The following is an 18,531-nucleotide window of genomic DNA, read 5'->3' as shown; positions in this document are numbered from 1 at the left end:
TATCCAGTATTTTCACTTTACTTGCAATACTTAGTGTTACATGCTTCCTTTTAACACCTTTATTCATTGCAGAAGCTACACTTGCATTAGGGGGCACGGTAAGGAGGATTAACTTTTGAAATACGGCGTAAAAATATAAATGGTCGGTAAACTAGATGATGGAATGAATGCTAGCATGTGTTTAAACAGGCACCCATGTTACGACCTAGCATGATCTGAGACTAAACAAGTGACGATCGCTTTCCGCACTGATACTGAAAATGACTTTAGAATTATTTTCAACATATTTTTGGAATTAATTATTTTTAAATTTTGTCCGAATTAACAGAAATCCGGATTAACGGGGTCCGGACCAAAGAGGTTCTACTGTGTATATATATATATATATATATATATATATATATATCATCATCATCATCATCATCATCATCATCATCATCATCATCATCATCATCATCATCCGGACCTCCTTTCCCACCCAAGGGCAGGGTGAGGAGTAGCAATGTCCAGACAGCCCAAGTGTGCCCAATTCAATGGGCCATGTTTCCATTCACTCATCATTCAAGCCCATAGAATCCTGGCTCCATCAGATAGGCAAAAAAAATTTCAGCATGTTCTGCAGCTTCACATATACCTATCTGATAAGAGTCATTCTGAATGCTGTTATGTTAAAAAGGGATACCAAATTCCTGGTTATGCGATTCTCTGCACAAAATTCATCCAGCCAGCTCGGTCTCTTGTCAGTCCCTTAGCCTCACCAACTTCCATACCTCTCTTCCTCACAAATACATCCATCATATCCTTCCACCTTCTTCTTGATATACCTTGACTCCTCCCATCTTCAAATTCACTCAGATATACCTTTTTCACCACTCTATTTTCATCCAATCTCTCCACATGACCAAACCATCTCAGTACACTCTCTTCGATTCTGGTGTCCACAGACTTCCTCACTCCGCATCTTTTACGAATCATATTATTCCATATCCTATCCACTCTCTGTACTCCACAAACATTCCTCAACAGTCCCATCTCCACTGCTCTTATTCTTGACTTTTCATGTCACACTGTGCCTCACATCAGTATGTTAAGTTGCCCTTAAAACTCCATCATCTAAGCATCTGTACAACCATCAACCACCTAGTCAGGTAAGTACATTAGACACTTGATTTAACAAACTAAATCAGCCAACCCCCATTCCGTTATCTCAAATTTTCAGCTAAATCGGGTTCAGTAACCAAGGCTCAATATAGGGAAAAATTTTCTGGTATTTCAAGCTACTTTCCGCTAAATCCTTGAAACCAACCCAAAGCTAGCAAACTAAGCTAACTCTTAACGTTACACTCAGCAGTCTGAACCCAATACCCCCAGAAATGCATTATTGTGTATGGAATTTCCTTAACGGAATTATGCTCAATTTGACAGAAATTTTCCGTTAAATAGGGTAGAAATACCGGAAAAAAAAAATTCTGTCACCTTAGGCTTCTGTTACATTGGAATTTGTTAAATCATGCATCTATTGTATAATTTTTTGGCACATTATAAATTCTGTGTTGTGTTGGGAAGTGGCTTATTTTCTGTTTCTTTGTAGACGTAGTTCTTGCTATTCTTGATGACCAAGGCTCATCTGAACTGGTTAGGTTGTCCTTTCCCTTCAGTGCACCACTTTCCTTTACGGCAGTAGGGAGTGAGATGAGACATTTTTATAACTGGGCAGCAAAGCCACATGGATATGTCAATGCCACTCTGTGAAGTCATTCCTTTCCAAGGGGGTGGTGTAGAATAAAAGTGCATTTTTTCTCACCTCAAGAAGTGGCTGCTCCCTAGCCTCTCTGATGATGTTGTGTAGGGTGAGCAGCTCTATCTTCACCAATGGAGGGATGGGGTTACAGCACGCCAAGATTCCTTGCATCTCCTTTGGTAGAACTTCAGCTATCTGTAGCAGCATGTGTTTTGGCAAAACATATCTGCGAAGATGGGATCATCATCATCATCATCATCTGAATTTACTCAAGCTGTCATATTTATGGTGGGTCTGAGCAAGAAACAACAAAAAGCGTGCAAAATTAGTTATCTGGAGTAGCATGTGAGAACAGACATGACCATCATCATCATCATCACTGTCATCACCACTGGACTGGCACAGGATCCATATCTAAGATTATGATCTCTCTTGTGAGAGAGAGATAGAGGCAGGGGTAACATTCTCTCTCTCAGGCCCCAAGGATTTGGTTGCAAGGTGACCCACTCATGTATGCTGAATAGTTTCCTAATATGCACTGAAAACATATAGTTTTTACTCAGTACAGAGTCACCTACAGGCACTGTTATGTTAAATGAACAAATGGTGGACACCACCACCTACTAACTACTACTACTACTGCTACTGTTACTACTACTACTACTACCACCACCTACTAACTACTACTACTGCTACTGTTACTACTACTACTACTAACAGTTAATCCATAATCAACACTACATGACAGAGCCACAGACAGAGATCTAAAGTGGCATTACTGCATGTACCATCATGTCATGTTATTCTCATTTCCTATACTGTATCTGGTTGATAAAAGTAAAATGAGAACCTGTTAAAAATATTGTACAATATATGAGAAATAATTAGCGTCAGCCACAAGAAAGAGGTAATCTGGCAAAAAAAAAAAAAAAAAAAAAAAAGAGAGAGAGAGAGAGAGAGAGAGAGAGATTCAGAAAAAGAAGGAAAGAAAGAAAATGCAACTAATAATAAGGGCAACACGATGCTGGCCAACAAGAGCTAAAAATTATAAACGCTGACACTCTGCATACTACTTGTTTCAGGCTACAATGAATGCCTGGGAAAATATACAACCATGTACAGTACTTGAGGAATTGTCACAGTATCCTTGAAATGATGGGATACAATAAATGGTGAATTTAAGAAAAAATACTATAAGTTAAGAGATTCTGCAATAAACAAAAATGTGGTAACTTATGCCTAAAAAACAAAATGCAGTATATATGCACAAATTATTGGGAAAAAAATGCAATCTGAACTGATAATACACAAACTTTAAAATCAAATAAGAGACTTGGCAATGCTGTGCAACAATAAAAACAGAAAAGATACTTATTACAAATACGATGCACTACCTGGAAAAAGTTGTCATCTATTCATACATCATCTCACCTTGTGCTAAAGAAACAAAAAACATTAAAATATGACTGACAAAATTTTTCAGATAAAAATGTACATGCACAAGAACAAGGACATGGTCAATACACGTGCATTTTTTTACGTACAGTGCAGTAATGGACAATCTATGGTTACTATCCTTCCATTATACTCAAAATGGGCTTTCATCCTCCTCACGTGCGACTCTGTCCCACCAGGGATGGGGAAACTGAAGATATCGTAGAGGAATGGGGTGGAGATGTAATGTGGGTGATATGAATTATGGGGGTAAGCAGCGGGACTGAAGAGGATGGTGCAAAACGGACGTGATTTGCTTGTGGCCACCCTCACCAAGATTAAGGTGTCTGGTTACAGACAGACAGATACTGAAGACGGATATATAAAGATATTGTAGGTAGACAGAGACAATAAGATAAACTATTTTCCAGTTATACTCACTCTTGGCTTTCATCCTGCTCACGTGCAACTTTGTCCCGCCAGAGGTAAAGTGCTCGCAGTGCAAACATCTGGCGTGAGTTGAAGGTCTTCCGTGAGTGACGGTACAGATTCATGTGGCTCTCACGATCCACCACCGGCTTTTCATATCTCTGTAGGGAAGAACAGGGATGGTTTAAAGAGGGAAGAGTTGCATATGGAGACAGGTGTTGGCATTTTATTTCACCTCTTCCACTTCTCACTTTCCATGCTAGCTATACTTACAGAAGCCCATATGATCACCATCATTCACACCTCTTTTTCCACCCTCGGATGGCATGAGGCAGGGTTCACAGAACCAATATAAGACCGGACAGGAGAAGCTAACCAAAGGCTGTTCAACTGAAAAGATCACACATTCATTCACCTGCCAATCAAGCTCTCAGAATCCTGGCTCCAGCTTTACATCACAACACAATATCTAATCTCTGAATAATGTGAAGAGTTGTGCACTGGGAGGGGTGAAAGTTAGGGCCATATTATAGGTGGCATATAAAAATTCTTAGCATCTTTTTCTAAGTGCTTTATTCAACAAATTATACATCAATATTCATTTTTATGCTACTTAACTTTTTCCGGTACTGACACTGTTTGCCTTAGTAAAATACATGAAGATAAAAAGGTGTTATATGCAGATTAAATTGCTGTGGTACATGCACTATAAAATTTCCTCTGTCACCTAGAATATGACCATTAATAATAATAATAATAATCTGGCCTTTTGTTTCTCAAAAGAGCCACTTCTTCCTTTGGGAATTCACTAGCGCTCAACACACATACATTATTTTTACAATTACAAGAATTGTGACATTTCTTGTATATACAGTAATACAAGCTACATCATATATACATGAAAGTGGCAATAATTAAACCCTATAATCATCCGTCATAGTATCTCTCTCCAGGTCATAGCATATTAAAAAAAGAAAGGCTTTCAGCTGTCTCTTAAAGGATTCAACAGTAGAGAGCTGTCTTATGGACAATGGCAATCTGTTATATAATCTAGGGGCTCTATACGCAAAAGAACGATCAGAGAAAGATAACTGGTTAATGGCTCCTGGCTCATCAAGACACAAGGAATCATCTTCACTGCGTAACATCACACCCAGGCGTGCCGAAGGGAGTTTTAACAATTCAGCAAGATACTTCAGTTCATCAAACTTAAGAACCTTGAATGTAATAAGACACAGTTTAAATTTAATTCTGGCCTTTACTGGTAACCAATGAAACTCAATCAGAAACGGGGTAGTTGAGGTTCTAGGGGGGAGACCGAAGATAAGCCGTGCTGCCCTGTTCAACACAGACTGAACTTTTGTTAGTATATTATTTGGAAGACCAACCCACAGTGAATTTCAATAATCAACACAAGACAAGACCACTGCACGGACCAATGTTACGAGGCACCGTCTATTCAGGAATTTTCTCACAGAGTACAGACTTCTAATATGCAAGTTACACCTTCTTACAACCTAATTAATATGTTCTTTTTAATTTAACTCAGAATTAAAATAAACACCCAGATTTTGAACACAACTGACTGGATGAAGCTGTGACATGCCAATGTTCAAAGCCAGGGCACTGTCAGTGTCATCACCCCTTCTGTTTCCTCTGATGATGATGATCTCAGTTTTACCATCATTCAGCTTAAGTTTCCTCTTAGCCATCCAAATCTTAATATCAGACATTAGAGATTCAAACTTTGTCTTAGTATCGTTGGTATCTGACATCTTAACATACAGCTGAGTGTCATCAGCATAAAAATGATAGGACACATCAAGAGCATCAAGTAGAGACGATAAACTACTTGAGTAGATAGTAAATAGAATTGGACCCAAAACTGATCCTTGAGGGACTCCAAATAGAAGTGGAGCAGAATCAGAGCTGGCGTAATCAACAACCACTCTCTGAGATCTGTCCAACAGATACGACTTAAGGAGCAAAGGGGCACTATCACGAACGCCATAAAAATACAGAACATCCAACAATAGTTTATGATCTACAGTATCAAAAGCTGCAGACAGATCCAACAGAACTAGGAGAGAGGACATCCCACTACAAGTGTTTGCCACCAAGTCACTCTGAATCCTTATTAGTGCAGTTTCAGTTGAATGATATTTTCTGTATGCTGACTGAACAACAGGAACAACTCTGTTGTGTTCCAGTAGTGGTACGAGTTGATCGAATATGGCCCGCTCAATAATATTGGATAAAAAAAGACAGGTTAGAGATGGGACGATAATTTGTCATGCTCTCGACATCAAAGCCTGGTTTCTTAATTAGGGGCCTAAGCAAAGCACATTTCTCAGACTGCACAAAATTACTTTCTATGAAGCATCTATTTATTATATTGCAGATAAAGTCTGCGGTGTGCTCATACACATCAGGCAGTTGTGACATGTTACACGGATCGAGTGAGCAAAATGTTTTATTAAGTTCTCTGATGTAACATTTGACTTTGTTTACATCCAGCAGATGAAATGTTGAAAGCAAATGATCATCGGTGCACCGTGGCTGGAAGTCAACTGAGTACACTTCACTGGGAGAACTGCTGTCTAAATCACTTCTTATGCGAGAATTTTTTACTTGTGAAAAATGAAGCAAAATCAGAAGCCAACTGGGCATCAGATACAGAAGTTGGTTTAACAATTACATTCCTCCGACCAACCAAATTGTTCACAACTGCAGACAGTTTTTTTTTATCACCACCACATGAATCAACCTTACTTTGATAATACCTAGCCTTTTGGGCTTTTACCATGTGAACGACTGCTCTTCTCGCAAAAACATAACACAAACGAGTTACTTTGGTCCGCTGCAGGCGCCACTCACGTTCTGCCCTTCTACGCTGTCTACGCAAAGAATTAATGGATGGACCATACCACGGAGAATTATCACGTACAGTGATTGTTTTTACTACCTCAGGACAATAATGGTCAGAAATTAACCTAAACATATGGTTGTAAATATCAACCAAATCATCAGAAGAAAGATTGGAAGAATCAATGGAGTTTAAACGCTGATCAATTTCAAGACACATCAACTGGTGGTCAACATTCCTGTAATTTCTGAACCTGATGACCTTTTTATATGAAGGGGATTTCAGGACATCAAAACTAAGTGGTCAGAGCATGATCAGAGATGAGGGGGTCAAATGAGTCAACCTCCACATCTGATACGCACCTGCAACCAACAGGCGACAAGATCAAGTCAAGGACATGTCCTGAGACATGAGTTGGATTACTCACATGATTGAAAAAATTGTTCTGGGTGATCAATTCAAGGAATTCTAAGGAAAATGGTTTTGACTTTGGACTGTCCATCCAATAATTGAAATCACCACAAACAAGAAGTCCTCCAGGCTTAAGAGAAAACCCTTCAAGAAACTACCCAAACTCCTCCATAAAACTTCGATCTCTGCCCGGATGACCTGGTCGATAGACGATTGCAATTTTAATGGTATTCTGATGGAAATTTATTAATACTTCCATAAATTCAAATGAAGATGGGGTCAGGTCTGAGTCAATGAGAGAAACGTTTGCAAGTGCTGCTGAGTAGATAAGTGCTACGCCTCCTCCTGGACAGTCAGCAGCAGGCCTGGGAATACTAATAATAGAATGTGTCTTAGGCAAAGCATTATGGATAATATCGATATCAGACTCATACAACCAGGTTGCAGTCAAGCACAAAATGTCAAGCTCGTGCTGATTTAGAGTTTCATTAACCCTTAAACCGCGGGCTTGTTTTGCTTTGACTTACGGCTCCCGCAGGCATATTCGCGCTCCGACAGACTCTCTACAAATATTTGCCAAAAATCAGTTATTAGTCCTAGAATATTAAAATCACATATACTTTTGGCACATACCTTCAGCTTTCTCCCTGGGTGTTTTTTGAGCCTTCGGCGAGTACCGTAGGACTTGTGGAGACCTCTGAAGTTGGGTAACGAAGTCTCCACTTTACACTTCCCAACAACTCGTAATATGATTACCACAGCCTGATATTATCACTAGAAACACTATTCTATGATTCTCAAATAGTTTGGAATCCATACTCCAAAAAAAAAAAAAACACTGTGAAAGCAATGAAAATTACGAGGGTGTATGACCATCCCACTTCCGATCATTCGCCGCTAGTGTTGTCAATTATTCATAAAAACACTCACAGTTTATATTTCTGTTATTATATAACACATATATATCTACAGTCTTTATCCATAAGTTTCCTTCAGTAATAGTAGTTTATTCACTGTAGGGATTCAATTTCTTTCAGTAAAATACGTAGCATTCACTTTCTCGTAGCATTGAGAGTGAATGTCACTTTCACCTTCACTCTCATAACTCATAGTATTCATACATGCTAGTGAAACTTTCACTTTCATTATTCCTAGTATATATACTCGTATTCTTATAATACTACTCATTTACATTTCTATTTACGTTCTCTATTTTATTTACATTATTTACATTTCTATTTTATTTACACTGTGTTATGCACTGTCACTTGAAGTAACTTATAAAACTATTTTCCACTGTTCACTTATATTTACATTCATTACTTTCACTTGCTGTTTACACATTATTTACACATTATTTACAATTCCACTTGCACTGTTTTACTCAATAAGAAGAACGTAGTCACTCTCTATCAATATTATTGTCAGACCTTTACCTCTTTCCACACGAGGTTTAGTAGGGGGTAAAGGTCACAGGGCCCTTTGCATGGGGATAAAAAGCAGCGGAAGTTAGCAGGAGCTAATCAGACATACTCCCACTTTCAAAGACGACAGTGAACTGATAGTAGTGGCCTCCTGCTGCCTGGCCAGGGAAGGTGCAATACTACCAACTTCAGCCCTGTGAGACCTGATAATATATAGCAATGAAATGATTGGTTGGAAACCAAGACAATACATAATAAATCAGGTAGTTCCAGGTGAATTTAAATATCACTTAGGCTTCTCCCTTCCCTCCTTATGTGTATATTTATTACGAAAATAGATTATACGGCATATTTCAAGGGGAAATAAACAGCGAAAATTAGCGAACGAGTGCACGTGAGGTGTTGTCAGGTGATAATTAGCCAATTCCAGGTGTATGGCACTATCACTTACCTTATTTCTTTTTTGTATATATTATTTGGTATAAGAATAGGGCATAGGGCTTATTTCAATGGATGAAATCAGTGGAAAATTCCAGGGAAGATTTACTTAGCATCAAATACAGTGTGGTGGCCTGCAATAATTAGGTAGTTCCAGGTGAATGTAAATATCACTTAGGCTTCTCCCTTCCTTTCTTATATATATTTTTATTACGAAAATAGATTATACGGCATGTTTCAAGGGGAAATAAACAGCGAAAATTAGCTAACGAGTGCATGTGAGGTGTTGTCAGGTGATAATTAGCCAATTCTAGGTGTATGGCACTCTCACTTACCTTATTTCTTTCTTGTATATTATTTGGTATAAGAATAGGGCATAGGGCTTATTTCAATGGATGAAATCAGTGAAAAATTCCAGGGAAGATTTACTTAGCATAGCACGGCCGGGCAGGCGAGAGGATAGGGTAATGGAGGGGAGGTAGGGAGGGGAGTCAAGAACGGGGAGAAATGCCTAAACTGTCAACAATGGATGGGAGTACAGATGAGATTAGGAGTGCTGACTAGTGTTGGACATTAGCAGTACTGATAGATGATACAAGCCACCGCTTGAAAGGCCGGGCGAATTCAAAATAACAAAGAATCACAAAAGTGTCGCCCCGCGGTATGATCCCTTGCTCCCAAGCGTCACGAAAGTGACACCCCGCGGTTAAGGGGTTAATATAGTCTATCTTATTAGGGATTGAATGAATATTTAACACGTTAACTGCTCTATACAGCCTGGGATGTTCCAAGTGCGACTGCTCAATACAGCCCTGGCTGCGCAGGTGAATTTTGAATATAGTGCCATGGTGACCAAGGCGGACCCATGCAAGCATTTTTAAGCCTTCAAAACCAAAACCGAAACCGAAAAAGAAAATGAAAACCAAACATTCCAATAGGGAATCAGACACTTCGATGTTCATCCATGGCTTTACCAAGGTAAATATTGAGCTAATATTTCGTTACTATATACTATGGCATGTGTTCTCTCAATTCCTAAGACAAAATTTGGCCTTTGGGAAATTTAATTTTTACCCCTATGTCTGCGCACCATGGACACCTCCAAAAAAACGCCATGCGCAATTAACGGGTTAAAAGACCCATCCTTAACTGGTTCAAGAGGGACGTACTCAGTTTTTTGAATGGTCAAAATTGGTGTTTTCAATCAATCTATTCCTATGAGAAATCATAATTGGACAGTCTCTACTTGATGCAAAATGGGCAACCGACTGTGAATTTGAATTAGCATCTTGATGTTGGAAGGACACAAGTCAAGAGTGAGAGCAGTGGAAATGAGTTATTTAAGAGAAGCCTGTGGAGTCACATGGAGAGACAGGCTGACGAATGAGGATATAAAGGAAAATTGTGGTGTGGATGTGGATGTGATAGGAAGCGTTATGAGGAACACACTGAGGTGGTTTGGCCATGTGGAGAGGATGGAGGGTGAGAGACTGACGAAAAGAGTGTATGTGAGTGAGGTGGAGGGGGGAAGAGGGAGGGGGAGGCCGAGGATGAGATGGAGGGATGGGGTGGAGAAGTATATGAGAGAGGGGGATGTGAGTTGGGAGCAGGGCAGTGAAATGGCGGGGGACAGGGCGACGTGGAGGCGATTTGTTTGTGGCCACCCCAAACGGGATTGAGGCGTCTGGCAATAGATAGATAGAAAAATCTTGATGTCTTAAAGAAGAGCAGTTGATGCATTTGGGAGAATTTCTGTTACTACAATCCTTAGATCTATGGGCTCCAGCACAAAAGACGCATTTAGGTTCATCATTTTTCCTAGAACATCTCTCAAATATATGATCAAAGCCTTGACAGTGATGACACTGTGTAACCCAGAATCTATTGAAGGCGCAGCATCTTGTAAGATCTACATAGATGTAATTGTCCTGTTCTACTATGGAGGATCTCACCTCAGGCGACATCTCCAAGACAGCAGTTTTGGTGTCATTCCTTGCTCTTGTGAAGAGAAGGTTGAGGGTACAACCTCGATCAACGAGCATCTCAATTTTATTGTTTTTTCTCAGAATGTTTGGGATGAAGTCAGAGTCACCCAAGGAAGAGGAAAGGCCTGTCACGGTCATTTTAGGCAACATTTTCTTTGGTTCTGATATGCAAAAAGTGCCCTCAGAGCCAAAATGATCAGTCAGCACCCCAGTTCCCTCACCTTTGGCCTCAGCTGATGGAAACTTCATTACCAGCCTACCAGCCTTGGTCTTAAGGCAGCTATCAACCGATACCGAGTAAAGTACACCTCTGATGTCTTCTGGTCCCATCTGATTTGTCAGGGTATCAGCGCCGCTCTTTGGTTTCACAATCAGTACATGCTGACTATGAATAGCTTTTTCTGGCCATGAGCACTGATCTCAATCACGCCCTCAGGCAGATCCTTCCCTTCCCCCACAAGAGACAACCGAACAGCATCCACAAACGACTGGCCTGGTCTTGCGTGACTGCCATGGGTGATGAGACCTTGGTCTCTAGTGCCTCCAGTCTCTTTGAAACGTTTCTAATTGCCTGAAAGATCGGCCCAATAACTTTATCTTCAAACTCCTTCTTGGTACTATTTCCTCCACCAGCCAAGACCTCGTCCGCTGGTGCAACACATTGGCTACACAGCCAGCGAAAGCCCAGCTGGTGGCTCTTCTTCATAAATGGATAGTCACCTGCGTCCAAATTTTCACAAGCTGTATGAACCCACTCACTGCAGTGGGTGCACTTCAGTGTTTGTGCACTTTTTCCTACAGACCTAATGCAGCGAGGGCACTGGTGTTGTTTGCTCATGGTTAAAGAACAAAAACAAAACAAAATGACAACAACAGCAGCAAAAAGTATATACAATACTACCCAGGATAAACCCGGGTAGCGCCACCCCCGTTTGTGTCACCCTAATTTAGGAGAAAAAAAAGAAAACTGAAAAAAAAAACAAAGAACAGAAATGGAAAAAAACAGGGTGTCTGTGAGGTCACCACAAGCAGGTAAGGTACGACTTGACTACCCTTCTAGGAAAGGTAACCCAAACCGAGCTGCTACAATGACATGGTATTGACAACTTTTCCCAATTCGACCTTTATACAAGCAGCAAATACATCACTTAGGCAAGACCTCATTGGTTATGATACTGCCACTGCGCAAAGCATTTTTTTGCTTCTAATTCTCACTCTCCTCTGCTGGCTTCTGGTATATAATATCAACATAACACTACATGATGGGATAGGGCTTAATGTTTGAGCCCACCCAAGACCCACTGGCTGCCATTAGGAAGTGTATCTGGTCTCAATGTGCTAGAAGCTCAATTTAAAAAAGTCCTCTTCAAATGGATGATGCCACTGCCCCTCAGGAAGCGCATGGGGTAAAGTCTCTCTCTCTCTTTCTCTCTCTCACATGCATGCACATACTCACGCATTCACATACACACTAATAAAGGACAAGATGTCAGGGTGAAGGGAAGTAACAAGTGGAGTCCTGCAGGGCTCGGTGCTGACACCCGTAATGTTCCTGATTTACGTAAACGATATGGTGGATGGAATGAACAGTTATGCAAGTCTGTTTGCAGATGATGTAAAGATCATAAGGAGAGAAGTTTAAGACAACTGTAAAATGATGCAGGAAGACCTGGACAGGATTTATGAGCGGAGCCAGGTATGGAAAATGAAATTCATTGCAAAAAAAGGCAAAATATTGGAAATGGGAAAAAGTATTAAGAGGCAATCACTGAATTACTCGATGGGAAAGGAACCAACCACAAAGTGAGAGAAGAGAAGGGCTTGGGAGTGTTGGTCCTGGATAATTTGTCAACCGAAAAACACATTAACAAGACTGTTGGAGAGACATATAAGCTCTTGACAAACATAAGAGTGGCTTTTCAATACATGGATGAGGAGATGATGAAGAAATTGAGAGTGACTATGATCTGTCCCAGGTTAGAATATGCAGCAGTGGTGTGGTCCCCACATAAAAAGAAAGATATAAACAAGATCTACAGAATACAAAGGACAGCAACCAAGATGGTCTGAGCCTGGCAGATCTATTGTCCAAGGAAAGACTAGAAAAGCTGAGTCTGCTTTCCTTAGAAGAAAGAAGAGAGAGGGGTGACATGATTGCAAGGTTCAGGGCCATAATGGGAGTAGACAAAATTGACAGAGAAGATCTGTTTGTATGGGATGGGGGAGCAACAAGAGGACATGGAAAGAAATTGAAAGAGTTGCTTGAAGGATATCAAGAAATACATTTTTTCATACACAGTAGATGCACTGACCTGTGGAATAGCCTGAACAAAGTGATCGTCCAGTCCAAAAACTTTATTGAGTTTAGAGCAAACTTTGACTGGTTGGGACAAGGGGAAGGGACCCCACAAGTAGCTCATTTCCAGTATATAACAACTAGGTAAACACACACACACACACACACACACACACACACACACACAGCTAACTACATAATGTGTCTAAACTGTAAATTACTCTGATCACAGCACAGGTAAGATCAGGGCCACATTCTCAGTGGCTTTGGAGATTTCAAAACATCTTTCTTAGCCATTTATTTTGCACATTCCTCTTAATGGCTTCTTTTACATTACTGATGCAAACTACGTCAATAATAAAATTTTATTCATAACATACAAGAGAATGTTAAGGTGTAATAAACAAAATAAACTGCTAAGGACAATATGCTATGAAGCCTCCTATGCCACTTTATAATACAATTCAGAAACACCACACTAGCAATGAAAGAGTTACAATAATAAATAAATCAATAACTTGCCACTGACTAACAACTTATGGACTGGGGTATAATACACCAAAATCACATTATGAATTGGACTGAATGCAAGAGATACCAGACTCTGCATAACATTAAAGAGTAGGGGTCTGAGGTAAGGCCACATTAATCCAGTAAATCTGATGACCAGTATACTTCCCTTGATTATATTAAACAACTAAAAAGGTAACAGCTACCTATTAGGGCTTAAACCTAGGGAAGGCCATCACTCCGACTGGAGCGTTATGACCACAGGGCCTTGACTTGTTGTGGTCCCAGGCTCATCTGGCTGTGAATCTGATGGACTGCAGGCTGAAGCAACCTTTTTCCTGTAGTTCATCCTCCTCCTTTCAGGGGTCAGTGAGGGGGCCGAGGGACATCTGTATAACCACTGCTCACCTATTTTGGTGCCACCATATGAAGGCTTCCCTCTCCAATATTTATTAACACCTTCTCATTTTTTTGAACACACTCTGCATCCAAAATATAACCATTCACTGGACATATGCTTGCATCAAAATGCAAAATAACATTACTCTTGCTGTGCATTGTTCCTAATAAAATTTGCATGGTGAGGGCAACTGGAAACCTAAGCCATCCAAAACAGTTAACAAAGGAAAGGGAAATTAAGAAATGTAAATAATTATACACTGCACTGCACCATGTGATGCATTACATTTAACTTACCTTAAGACACAACTCTCTGGATCTGTCATAAACAGCAGTGATCAAGTTCTTCAGATGGTTTCCTTTCTCCAGTAGTTCATTTCTTAAACAGTCATATATGTACAGCAAGTAATGTGTATCTTCTCTTGCATATTCAATGAACTCTTCTGGTAGAGGTCTGGAAAAAACAAAAAAAAATATTTTAAAAAATTTCATATATGCATGCATCCACGTCCTATGCCACCCTCCCTTCTCCCACCCCACACACAAGCACACACACACACACACACAAATGCCTGTCTATTATTAAAAAATAAATAAATAAATAAAAATAACATCACCTTTTGGATACAGGGCTCGGAGCATTTCAGCCAGGGGCAAGCAGCCTTTTCAGAGCGAGAGCCAGATGAGACTTTTGGGAGCAGCCCGCAGGCCGCCATGAAAAATGAGAACACAAAAGTTACTATATACAAGAGTTTTACTGGAAAACATGCAAATCAGTGAGATGGCTGGTGCTGCTGGCCATGAAGAAATGATTCAATGTCTGGCTTGATGGATGAAGTCGAAAACAGAAGAATGTCATCGAGGTGATGGTCAGAAAGCTGGGAGCGTACGTGAGACTTCATGTACTTCATTTTGGCAAAGAGCTGTTCGCAACAGTAGGTGGTACCAAACATGGCCACAATGCGCTGAACATGCACAATGTATTTCGGAAAATTGCTAAAAGAGAGAACGAGATCACGGAAGAAGGACAGCAGAGAAGAGGTGCAGAACTTCACCTTCAGTTCATCGTTGCACTACAGCTCCACCAACTACATCTGCAGGGAGACCGGGGCGTCATCCACTGAGTAGTCAAAAGGGGTGGTGAACAGCATGAAATCCGCAGCCAGAGGTCTGAGTCCTGCGAAACGGGAGGCAAATTCCTCCCACAGAGATGCAACGACACGGACGCAAGTATCCAGATCCATGTCTTCAGAGGCACAAGCAGCAAAGGTGAGGAAAATGCATAAATTGACCAGCAGTCAACTTAGCCTCCCACAAACGCAGTTTAACCTCAAAGGAGGAGATGTGTACGTGTATGTCTGTCACGAGGAAGTCTTTGCTTTGTCAGAATTAAATTTGTTTTGGCTGAGGTTTCGCAGGCTGCATTGCTACGCTTATGCCAGGCAGGTTGGCGGGCTGGAGTTTACCCGCCCTTGATTTAAGGGCTGGAGACAAACCTATAGTACAGTTGGTTTTAGCCACACTTTTCATGGAAATGACCTAAATTGATATGAAATATAGTGAACGGGTAAAATGCACAGCATATCATTAACAGCACGTAACATGACAGAAAAGCCTCCAGTCACCCTCTATGGGGGATTAAACTGCTGCACACAAGGCAAATTTTTCACTGTAAACTTAACCGTCGTACCACTACACCACCATATATATCCTCCTCCTCCACATCATCATCATCATCCTAAAGTAGAATCCAGAAAAAAAAAAAAAAAAAAAGGACCAAAATAAGATAATTAATATACATCAATCATTTTCATTCATTCATTCATTGCCAGACGCCATGTATCCCAAACGGGGTGGCCAAAGGCTTAGAGTTAATTGTTTTACAGGGAGGGGCACTAATCCTCCACCAACCCCACTTGACACGTAGGGACAACGTTATGCCAACAGCATCTGGTGTTCCCAGGCGGTCACCCATCCAAGTACTAACCAGACCCAACGTTACTTAACTTCGCTGAATAGACCACACAATCCTGCATGCATCATTAATGCCTTGCCTTTAACTCCTTCATTCCCATGACAACTCTTTATTGTTTATTCTTTCAATCTCAGATGATTTTGTTCAGCTTAAAGGAGACTTCCCGAAATGGTGATGGAAAAAAATATATATATACTTAAAAACTCATCTCATCCTCCTCTCAGCAACCTGATACTCTTTATTACTCCGGGTGCCATATAAAAAGACACAGAAAAAGCAACTTCCCTCATACAAAACCCTCTTACTACAGCTGATGTTTTCTATGGACTGGAAGCTAAATTATATGCCAAAACCAGCTAATTACTTTTTAACAGTTGAGAGGGGTGAAGTCAGTGAATATACAGTGAGGTTGGATGGTGAGGGAATGGAAAATGTGAGTTACATTTAAGTACTTGGGTAGTGTGATGAGTAAGGATGGAAGTTTGGAGAGTGAAGTGCTTGAAAGGGTACAACAAGGAAGAAAAGTAGCTGGTTCCTTGAAAGCAGTGATAAGAAACAGGGAAGTGAGCATGGAAGTGAAGCTTGGACGTTGTTGGAAGGACACAAGTCAAGAGTAAGAGCAGTGGAAATAAGTTATTTAAGAGGAGCCTGTGGAGTCATATGGAGAGACAGGCTGACGAATGAGGATATAAGAGAGTGCTGTGGTGTGGATGTGGATGTGATAGGAAGCGTTAGGAGGAACACACTGAGGTGGTTTGGCCATGTGGAGAGGATGGAGGGTGAGAGACTGATGAGGAGAGTGTATGTGAGTGAGGTGGAGGAGGGGAGAGGGAGGGGGGAAGCCAAGGATGAGATGGAGGGATGGAGTGGAGAGGTATATGAGAGAGGGGGGTATGAGTTGGGAGCAGGGCAGTGAAATGGCGAGGGACAGGGCGACGTGGAGGCGATTTGTTTGCAGCCACCCTGTACGGGATTGAGGCATCTGGCAATAGATGGATAGGTAGATAGTTGCAGGAAGCTGTTGGAAAAAAAAACTGAGATGTATACATGTAATAAGATTTGAAACAATGTGAAAGTCTCAGCTTGGACTTGACTATGTTATGTAGAGTACGCAGAAGAAGGGTCACTGGGTGACTGTCCTTGTGGCTGAATGTGTTCTGCCTAAGCGTGATGATTGTGTGGCTAGCTATCAAGCATGCAGCCACATTTAATTCACATGGTAATACAGTACCTTTCAGGGTCAATGGTAGCCATTCATCGTTTCGTTTTCGTTTATGTTTTAAAGGCTCCAACATGCTTGCATGCATCAGCCTTGGTCACCTAATGGTGGCTTTCCATGCTGCTCGATCTCTGGCAGCTTCCCTGTTCAGTCCCTTATCCCTGAGGTCACACTCAGTGATCTCATCCCAGGTATTTGTCAGTCAGCCTCTCACAACTCTTCCCTTAACGTTAACACTACTCACTTTCTGCACCCAATTATCATCTCCCATCCTCTCCACACGTCCAGATCACCTCAATCTACCTCTCCTCATCACAACACCAATACACTCCAGTCTCATCCTACCTCTCAACTTTTTCATAGTAAACCTAGCATCCCCAGGCCTTGCACTCAAAGATGTACTGCACATCCACCTAATCATTGTCATTTCTGTACATTTGAGCCTGCAAAAATCCTCTTCCTTTACTACCCAGGTCTCACTACCATACAGCATTACACTCCTAACACATGCTGCATACAAAGATCCCTTAGCACAGAGGGAGAGCCCTCTCAGTGTCAGGAGAGGCAACAGCTCCTTGAACTTCTTCCAACCACTCCTCACTCTATCCACAAATTCCATCCCCACGGGCAGCACATAACATGTCTCCCAAATACCAAAACTCTTCGACACACTTAAGAGACTCACCAGCAAGATCAATTCTTTCACGTTTGACAATCTCCACATACTCTCCCTAACACACCGAGCAAATGAAGTCAGCATTATCTCGCAGTCTACCTCTAATACCACTATACTGTATTTCTTATGCACCCACTGAACACAAACACTGCACAAGATGGAATTACTTCCCACACCTTTGTGGCAAATTGCATATGGCCACTCTCCTTCTTCTTTGACAGTACCACCACCAGCCCTAGATACCTTCCCTTTTGTTTTATCCACATTTACTCTTATGCCCTTGTGCCCCAAACCATCTTTCCACTTCCTAAATCTTTCCTCTGCATCCCTTTCATTATCTGCAATCAACGCCAAATCATCGGAATACATCTCCCATGGGAGTCCATTTCTGAAGTTACGTGACAGGGGTTCAAGTCTCATAATACACAACAAGTGGCTCAAGACTGATCCCTCATGCACACCAACATTCATGGAAAACTCATCACTCAAATCTCCATTCACCCTTACCTAGGTGCGAGCACCCAAAGACAGCAATAATGGTGTGAGCACCCACATACATAGCCATAACCACCCTCACCAGCCACTTCTTGATCCCAAGCTTTCTCACTGCCCACTTCACCACCTGCCTACGGAATCTGTCAAAGACCTCCAAATCAACAAAAACAAAGTATAGATTTAATTTCTTTCCTATATATTTTTCCTGACGCTGTCAAATAATGAATATGCCC

At 41.1% G+C, this 18,531-nt stretch overlaps 1 protein-coding gene across 2 annotated transcripts in view; it reads right to left on the bottom strand.

Moving 5' to 3' along the window:
• The window catches only part of Rrp6 (exosome component Rrp6), a 72,628-nt gene that overhangs the window by 20,382 nt on the left and 33,715 nt on the right, over positions 1-18,531 (bottom strand). For both annotated transcript variants that reach the window (XM_080286912.1, XM_080286913.1), the window contains exons 8-10: positions 14,231-14,387; positions 3,617-3,765; positions 1,805-1,967 (exon numbers count right to left, since the gene is read on the bottom strand). In XM_080286912.1, coding sequence (XP_080143038.1) covers positions 1,805-1,967; positions 3,617-3,765; positions 14,231-14,387 — 469 coding nt within the window. The remainder of the gene's footprint in view (positions 1-1,804; positions 1,968-3,616; positions 3,766-14,230; positions 14,388-18,531) is intronic.

The sequence above is a fragment of the Coenobita brevimanus genome, chromosome 115, assembly GCF_032717465.1.
Source record: "Coenobita brevimanus isolate Jiangsu-jjx chromosome 115, ASM3271746v2, whole genome shotgun sequence".
NCBI lineage: Eukaryota > Metazoa > Arthropoda > Malacostraca > Decapoda > Coenobitidae > Coenobita > Coenobita brevimanus.
Note: the sequence above shows the minus strand (reverse complement) of the source record. Positions and strands in the feature narration are given on the sequence as shown.